This window comes from Neolamprologus multifasciatus, chromosome 22, assembly GCF_963576455.1.
Source record: "Neolamprologus multifasciatus chromosome 22, fNeoMul1.2, whole genome shotgun sequence".
NCBI lineage: Eukaryota > Metazoa > Chordata > Actinopteri > Cichliformes > Cichlidae > Neolamprologus > Neolamprologus multifasciatus.
In genome coordinates, this window is record NC_140459.1 from 29,998,543 (window position 1) to 30,008,169 (window position 9,627).

General features: G+C 42.0%; 1 protein-coding gene across 1 annotated transcript; it reads right to left on the reverse strand.

Annotated features, from left to right (window-relative positions):
• Positions 1 to 170: 170 nt before the first annotated feature.
• On the reverse strand, positions 171 to 6,807 carry hdac1 (histone deacetylase 1). The gene is given in 13 exon segments (XM_085148227.1): positions 171 to 1,000; positions 1,877 to 1,922; positions 2,006 to 2,161; positions 2,261 to 2,641; positions 2,728 to 2,836; positions 2,926 to 3,018; positions 3,109 to 3,250; positions 3,535 to 3,662; positions 3,664 to 3,674; positions 3,931 to 4,005; positions 4,090 to 4,207; positions 5,578 to 5,690; positions 6,674 to 6,807. Coding segments are annotated over 13 exon segments (1,449 nt in total). The 5' UTR covers positions 6,723 to 6,807; the 3' UTR covers positions 171 to 972.
• Positions 6,808 to 9,627: the final 2,820 nt, after the last annotated feature.

Here is a 9,627-nt window from a genome sequence, read left to right on the forward strand (position 1 = left end):
TGGGGTTCAGTACACTGCATGTGGAAGTTTGATCGAGCAAACATGGGGAGCTGGGTCTTCTTAAAACACTCTTGATGACAAGTTAGGTGGCACTGTACTGTAAATTCTGGCTTGCCTTTGTATCTTTAATTTACAGTGTCAGTACGAATAACAAGTCAGAACAATATAAGGTTCTGTTTTATCTTTTATTTTTTTATAACAAAGTTCTGATAATGCACATTTCACAAGGATAGAACTCCAAACAAGCACGTGTAGAGGCTCACTCCACCTTCATGTATAATGGTACAAAATATCTAAAATAAGTCACTCATACCCCAACAGTAACCCCAGAAGAGGGTCACACTCATCCTTACATAAACACACAATGGAGGAAGAAAATAAAAAAAACAGAGCAGATATTCATAAGATGGGCTGAGGGAACTGTACTCGTGATTTTAAATAAGTTACTGAGCAGAGATCAGGGATTGTTGGGCAAAGGCAGTAATACGTACATGCTAAAGGCGAGACCTATCTAAACATGCATTCACTAGTGAAGCAACACAGAGGCAAACAGTGCCTCATGCTGGTTATTCAGTATCACAGTATCATAAATAGATGTCTGAAAACTAACGAAGCCTTTTTGCATGTGAGCACTTGGAAATCATCTACATCTCTGCAGGGACTTCCGAGTGAAATACCAGGATAGGAACAGTAACACTCTGGGTGGCTTTCAAATATTATTAGAGCAAACCTGGTTTACACACCAGCTCACAGGGATTCATTTTATTCTACATGGAGCACCGGGCGGGTGGTGTTTATACCGGCGCATCACTGGGCTTGTAAACAGGTGACAGTGTAAATCAGGCTTGCCTCTAAGAGCACATAATAAAAACAGGAATAGAAAAAGGCCCTATCACTGGAGTGGGAGAATACAGGAATCAAGAGGGGCTTGAGGATAACAATAAAACCATCCATTCCTCTGTGTGCCGGTCTTCAGGTCGTCTTCACCTCTTCTTTTGGTCTGAAACGGGTTAGAAGTTGCTACAGTTACTACACTGAGTTTACTCAGAAAACATCATCTAAGCAGCTAACACAAAGACAAAGAGGGTTCCCTTTCTTTTAGCAGTTTCAGTAACGTATCTGCTGTTACCAGCCCTTTTCTCAAACACTAACTATGAACGTCATGTAGTGAAGCACCATATTACACCCACACTGTACTCTTGTATCTCTTTATCAAAACAACTGTCCAATCAGATGAAGCTTTGGTCATATCACTGATTAACTGATTAGCCAGCAGTGTGCCAGGACACACCAATAACCTCGTGCTTTACAACAACTAACCATAGCAAGTTACCAACAGCACTGAATAATCATTAGTACTTTCATACAGCAACATTACCAGCTGCAGAACAGATTAGGATGGACGGTGATCATTTGCTTGTTCATGCCTCACACCTCTTTCTATAAATGAATGTGTGTGGTACGCAGCTCCTCTGATTGGAGCTTAATACACCTGTCTATGCATGAAGCCATTTTTTTAAACACTTAAAAACCGACTGAACAACTTCAACTAAAGAACAACTAAAAAGTAGGTCAAATCATGCAATGCAACTCCACTATATGCCTCTTGTTGTCTCATTAGCTGCTTTGTTGTGTGTGAGCCACACAGTATGCAGAGAGGTAGACAGCATTGCCTTACTACACACACGGCCTTAACTGAAAACCCTAAATGATAAACGTAAGAAACCACTACACCAACCAGTTACAAACCACAATGTCATGAATCTGAAATTGCTTCAAGCTGGGAACCTGGTGTCAAAATTCTCTACTCCATATCCAGTGAACAACTGAGACAAGTAAAAGTGAACCACTCTGTCCCAGTCTGAATGTTTCTTACCCTGATGTGTCCATTTTCTCCTCCTCCTTCTCTTCCTCTTTGACTTCTAGGAAGCAAAGACACATGCGTAAATACTGTTCCTGTTATCTTTAATCATGTTCTACGATAGGTTTGTCTCACTAGCCTCACCTTTCTTTTCCTCTCCTCCCTTCTCATCCTCCTTCTTCACTCGTTTAGCCTTCTTGTGGTTAGCTGCGTTCCGGCGTCCCCCGCCTTGCCCCTCCGCCTCATCTTCAGAATCAGAAAACTCCTCCTCGCAGGCTATCCTCTTGTCGTGGGCTCGGACTGAAAAACAGAACACACACAAAAAGGCATCAGTACAAATCCTCATGCCACTGTTTCCTTTAATCCTAAAAAAAAATAATTCCTCCTGAAGTCTCTTACTAGAGATGCGTTTGTCTGGGTCTTCCTCCTCCTCGTCTCCGCTGTCTGGGTGAGGGGCATCCTCTGGGATCGCTTGCATCTGGACACCGGGGGCGTGGGGCAGCATACGCAGGTTCTCAAACAGGCGCTGTTTGATCTTCTCCAGGTACTCGTTGGTGTTCTGGTTGGTCATGTTGGAGGGGCTGATGTGCAGCTTAAAATCAGGCCCGAAATATTCAAAGTAATCATTGTACGGCAGCTCATTGGGGATGGAGCAGTCCAAGGCGACAGCGGTTTCGTAGGTCCAGCAACGGGCCACATTGCGGATGGTGTAGCCTCCGCCGCCCAGCATCAGCAGAGGAAGGTTAAAAGTTTTGATGTACTCGACACACTTGGCGTGACCTGTAGGAGTCAGAACATATTGGCGTGAAATTCCTGATGGTACAAAGGCAGATCTGAGCATTATCTTTTGGACTGTGTGGTTATACCTTTGATGGTGAGGTTAAAGCAGCCCAGTCTGTCTCCAGACAGAGAATCAGCTCCACACTGCAGCACCACAGCACTGGGCTGGTACATCTCCATGACTTTAGCCATGACCTATAACACACACAGTAATAATAAAGTCAGAACATGAACAGTGAACATACTCTCTGCTGGCTACAGAAACATTATCAAAGAAAACTTACAGGCTTGAAGATGGCTTCATAGGACTCATCATCAATACCGTCTCTGAGGGGGTAGTTCACTGCATAGTACTTGCCCTTTCCTGCTCCAATGTCCTGCACACATTGGGAATATTGTTGAATTCATGGTCACACATGTTCAAGTTGCACTGGTCACGTGTCAGACGTAAGAGTAAGAAAACTAACCCTCAGGTCTCCAGTGCCAGGAAAGTATTCCCCATACTTGTGGAAAGACACAGTCATGACCCTGTCTGTGGTGTAGAAGGCCTCCTCTACTCCATCACCGTGGTGGATGTCAATGTCAATGTATAACACCCTCTGATGGTATCTGGAACATGGCATAGAACTCAGTTAATAAACTTATACAGTTCTACTACTGTATAATAACATAAACAACACAAAAAAACACTCCAAAAGTGGTCAAAAGTGCACCCAGTGTGTGTTTCTACTTAAAAGCAAACAAATGTTGATGCAAATCAACCACTCAGAAAGACACAGGACAAAGACAGCGAGCCTAACAGAGCATTTCTGGATGCTTTCATAAATGCACTCTGCTGACAGAGGACAAGGATATACAGTCATGTAAAAACAGAGCACAGCTGTGCTGCTTACTTAAGCAGCTCCAGGATTGCCAGCACAATGTCATTGACATAGCAGAAACCAGAGGCCTCTGACTTCTTGGCGTGATGGAGCCCACCGGCCCAGTTGATGGCGATGTCTGTCTGCTGCTTGTTCAGCTTTCACTGCTCCAGCTACAGGAATGAAGAGAATAATCAACATTAAACAATCTGATGGAGCTTTTAAGGGGAGCTTTAGCTGTATTTTGATTCTTGTAAGTTTGCATTTGAACAATCAAAATATTCCTCATGTATGTTATTCTGGGCCTCTCAGTTGACCCTGTCTGAAACAAGTCATTTTAGCATCAACCCCCCTTTTAAATTTCTTCTGATTAGCTGCTCTTTGTAAACAAAAGGACTGAGATTATGTGAAGTGTGTTGGAAAACATACCCACAGAGCCACCTGTTGAGAGCTGACAAAACTCGAAGAGACCATCAAAGACTGGACAGTCCTCTCCAACATTGACTGTAAGAAAGAGAAAAACAGTTTTTAATATGCCTGAACAGAAGGAAAAGCCGAGGATTAATGAGAAGAAAACAGCGCACTCACATCTCTGCATTTGTTTGCTGTACTCAGACATGTTGTCCGGTCGGATGGACCTCAGGAACTTAATGTAATCATCACTGTGATACTTTGTCATCTCTTCACCACTGGCTTTGTGTGGTCTCTGAAATAACACACATTGTCAATAATTGTTAGTTGTAACTAACATTTCGTGCAGTTTGGTACAGGTGTGTGAATACAGACAGGGCTAACCCATCATTCAAGCCCTATTTACCTGTCTTATATAACTGACAGTCCTATATAACGCAGCTTGAGATATTTCGAAATTCATTTTTATTTAATTTTCTGAGATAAAACAAATATGGAAACCTTCCATAGTCAAACTATCCATTTATCTATCAATCGTCTATCACGTATTGACATCAAAGTCACATGACCAGTCTAGAAGGGATATTGAGGGGTTCGGCAACAGAGAGCCACGATCTTTCCAGCATGTTCTGAGTCTCCTCTGGGTTCACCATACCTCAAATATGTCATCTAAGTTTGCACCCAAGAGGCATTCCCAATAAGACACCTGTACCACCTCAACTGGCTCATTTTGATGCTGAGGAGTAGCAGCTCTGCTCTGAGCTGAATGTATCAGAGACCATATTCTTTACATAATTTCCTTAGGGATTATTAAAGGATTCTGGTCACTACTCCAAGTTTCTGGCCTTAAATCAGATTAGGAACAAAAACAAACGACCTTACGACTTCACGCTCACAAACAAGAACCTGATGAGTCTGAACTTCCAGCTAAAACCCATTTGACAGCCCAGTTCCCCCAGTTTGAGCCAGACACTATCACTCAATTAAAACCAGTAGAGGTAGGGGGCAGAAAAAAAAAGATTCAGCACAGCGTCATGGTATTTTGGGTGGCGATATACAGGGACACCAAATACTCGGGGAATACTGCAAACAAGAAGGTTCGTCTCACCTGATAGGTGTTTCCCTCTGGACCACATCATTGGCAAAAAGCAAAGATGTGAAGCTGAGCTCACCAAACCTAGAGCTTTTCACCTGCTGCCTACAAATTCTGTCCATAAAAGTTAGAAAGGGACTCAGTAACAAAGGGGATCCCTGGTTGAGTCAAATTCATTCCAAATTGGCATTGAACTTACTGCTGGAGACCAAACCCTCACTGTGGCTGCACAGGAATAAGTCACAGACTCATAAACCACAATTACAGCTGCATGAAGCTCTATAAATGTTACTCAACATGGACATCGTTCAAAGCTTAACACAGTTAAAACAGCAACTGGTGACCATTATTTTTAATTTTTTTTATAAAACCTCATCGCAGTTCTGCAGTAAACAGCAAATAACTAACAATTTTTATGTGTGTAAAAAAGCGCTATACAAATATAGGCCATTTACCATTTAAAAACTGTTGCAAGGTACAGTTGCATTAACAGTTTGCCTCTGAGTACTATCAGTCCTGGCAGAAACCCTGTGTGTGTGTCTCTGTCTGATGTGTCTGGTGGTATGACTCACATAGATCTCCATTTTTCTGTACAGTCCATAGTTGAGGAGGAGGTTGTGCGTCATACGGATCCTATGTGGTTTCATGGGATGGCCCTGGCCATAGTAGTAATTCCCCACATCACCTGTGGGCAAAAACATCATCCAGACAAATTTATTTTAGATATTGCAAAAAGAAAGAAAGAAAGAAAAGCCACATTGCCTTAGGCATTTTAGTTCTTCTAAAAATGCCAAATTCAAGCTCAGCTCCACCCAAAACCTGCTCATCTGCATTTCAAATACACCTTTAAGTAAAAAAGTCTACGAGGCTTCGTGTAAGGATGACTTTTTTGTGAACTTGGCCAACTCTAAACCCCTTTTTTAAATTAAAACTTGTAACACATATTCACTAAACGACTACTGCAGAATACACTGTGGACGTCTTGGGCTGACTTGTGGGAGTTTTTATCGGAATTATTTTGCCAGACAAACATTTTAAAAAGCACACAAGAAGGCTTGAGAGAAGGACCACGCTCAATACACCCGTTAATGTAGCCAAATCATTCGGCTAGGAATTTATAAGCTCAGTGTTATAGAAGTTTCTTATGTATGCGGTTCTGCACGTTACTTTTTTTAAAAAATGGAGTCAAACGCATTCTAACTTCTATGACACTACTGGGCTAGATAGCGCTAATCTAGAGGAAGCCGGTACATCGTTCACACTTCTCGGAAGTTGTTAGCAATTCCCGAGTAACACTGATGTGATTAGCGTCGGATCGCTTCACGACTCCTTCATGTTGCAGGGAAAACCTTATTAGCCACACGCATCTAAAACCCACTAAAATGCTTTAACAATTTCACGAAACTGGTCCCTTTACTAAAGCACTTGAAAGTTCGATGAAGATCCCCCAGTGTGCTGCGTGCAGGCTTAAGCTAACAGCCAACTATGCTTTCCGTGTGGCTAAAGCAGGCTAGTTAGCCAAGCTAACATTAGCTCACCACACCGGCTAGCTAGCCTGGTGGTATAACAACATTTTTCGATTCTTTATGAAATACATGTAATATTTCCTACTCTTCCAATGCCACTTCGATATCAAGGCAAACCAAGATGCATACGTTCGATATTTACCGTCATAGTAATAGCAAACTTTCTTCTTTGTTCCTTGAGACAGCGCCATTTTACCCCCCTGTTCCGTGCTCACCGGTTCCTCTGTGGCTCCAGGGAGCACTCGTTGAGGTCCTGTCAACCAATCACAGAGGCTGAACCGCCCTACAGGGAGGCGCCGGTATTACAAACCGAAGAGCGCCCTAGTGCGCTCCGTAGGCCGTTTGCCTTCAGGGCTTTCTATGGCAAAGATTTCCTTTCGTTTTCAGTTGCACTTGGTATTTGGGTTCAAGCTGCAAGAAGCAATGAAGGCAAGTTTCTGCACGTATAGTAGTCCGTGTCAGTTCTACAATGTGAGGGTGGTCACTGTAATCACTGTAATCTCCAGCAACAACCAGTCCGTGAGCTGATGAAATAAGAATGAGCTTTTCTTCTTCCCCTGTCACCTTTTACTTCAAGGTTTTTCCCAAGGAAAAACAGCTTTACTGTAGATTCGAGAAGGGATTGAAATGACCCCCCGATATTTAAAATCCACGGACTCCCCCCAATCCCCCTAGCCCACTCCACCTGCCAAAATGAGGTCACCAGAACAAACGGGAAAAAATATACTGAAGGCAGATGAGTAAACATGTAAGAGTGTTGATACACAGGGAATGATATTAAATGGTTTCAGTTGAGAATAATTATTTGAAAAGCCAAAAACGGAAAATGCCAAATGCATGGGAACCTCACTGCATTGATTTGTGTACTTTTCTATGCATAAATAATTTCATATCGACCATAAATTGAAACAGAAAGCTACAAATAGTTACATAAAAATTTACGTGAAGGCAGGAAATGAGGTGATGCCTAAAATTTCCTAGGAGATGATGGGGTTGTTGGGCTCTCCTCTGATATTCACAGAAGAAATACCTGAATGTGTATAGGAACGGTAGTGTCTGTGCTCAGCTCTCACTTCCACAGTATGATCCACCCTTTAACATAAACACACCAGTTACACCAACATTTTATTGATCTCTTTAAATAATCTCTTTTATCTTATTGCAAGGTTGTTGCAAGGTTCTGTTTAATACTTTTTGTAATACATTAAATGTGTTGTCTAGGGACTCTCAGAGGTCCATGACCATAAACCAAGCTGTTTTCAAAATAATTGGCAATAATCATAAAATTGGCCTACATCATTTTCCTTTCCTTCCCCTTTTGCTAAAGCATATAGTTAGAGCTGGATCAGGTGACCCTGAATCCTCACTTAGTTATGCTGCAATAGGTGTAGGCTGCTGGAGGACTCCGATGATGCATTGAGTGTTTCTTCTTCTTCCTGAATAAAGAAAAGACACTAAAATATTAGAAAAACAACACCTACAATCAGACAAACCCTGTCACCGACCACTTGGTGACAGTGGGAAGGAAAAACTCTAAAAGGAAGAAACCTCTGGTACCACCAGGATCAGAGCAGGGCATCCAGTCGCCACAAATGGTTGTGAGTCAGGGGAAAGAGAAGAAAGACAAAAGACAAACTCAACAACATCAATTTGTCATCACCCACTTCTTTCAGGGTGAAACCATAGACTGTATAAAATGAAGTACATGGACACCATTGCTTTTTGAAGTCCAATCTTGAAGCCTTGAGCTGGATGTTTTGGCCATTGCCATCTTGGTGTTGTGAAACCAGATGTGACAAGTGAGGCGTGGAAAGCTGCGAAACAATAGCTAGGTAGGCCAACAATAAAAACAACTCTCCTTTTCCGTCCTTTTTGGCTCTAATCGGGGACTGTAGTCAAACTGAACACAATGTTGGAATCAATATGACTTGAAACCAGAAAAAATGGAAAATACATCAATAAAGTCATCAGGAATGTGTTTACTGAGGTCATAGGTGAAGGGAGCAGTGGGATCATTTTCCCATTTACTTCTAAATCCCTGGACTCCTTTTAACATTTATATGGCGCCAATCCACAACTGTTGCTTTATATTGTATGGTCAGGACCCTCCAATAATACAGAGAATATACTCAATTTGACAGAGATTATTGATGTTTGTCTATGTTTTAAACGCAGTAACAAACCGTTCCTGCTACTGCATAGATTGGCTTATAACAATTCTTATTCCCAAGGGATCACATGAGAAACTGGGAGTGTTGTGGACGACCATACTTATAAACGGCTCTCTACAACATTCCCGCTTTCTCACATCTTTACGACATGCTGATATCAGCTTCAAAATTTAGACACAGTTTAATGTATGGAAGGTTGGGTCTTGATTGTTGTCTCAACTTGAAATTTGAGTTCGGCCATTGAAAGAACCTGGTGGTCGGTTTGTTTTGTTTGTTCTCATTGAAAAATAAAAGCGTTTCAATGCACCAGAGGTATTGTTCTTCTACTAAATATACTTTAACAAATGTACGTAAAGTGAAGTACATAAAGAACCCATTTTCCTTTTAATAACAAACTCAATGACAAAACCTGAAACAGATTAGGAGTTGAGACTGGCCACCAGATGGCGGTGTGCGCTCATTTGTGTTTGGCTTGAACTTCCCAAATCTCTGCATAACCTGTCAGCGCTGAATGAAAAATGCAGCAGCTCTGAAGTGATCAGTCACAGTATCTCACCTACATCACGCAGTGCAAACAGAACAACGATGTACAGAACAAACCAAACAATGGAGAGGTGAACTCCGTGTGGAGCAGCCATCAATAATTTGTAGCTCACTGTATCTTCCATGCCTGTGCACAGTGTAGGCAGATGTGGATGGTTTACACAATTAAGTGCGCTTCTTCTGCCATTATTTTATGCACACTTCTGTCTATTAGTAAGAAAATGTCTGCTGTCGAAGTTTAATAAGTGAAATCTACAAGAGGCTTGGCGCCTCGTCAGCTGGGAGTTTCGGCTTTTTTTCAATAACTCAGAATTGTTTGAAGGCTGGAACCAAATGTAGCTCAGATCTCAACTCATCAAATCAGCATGTGAACTAGGTCAGA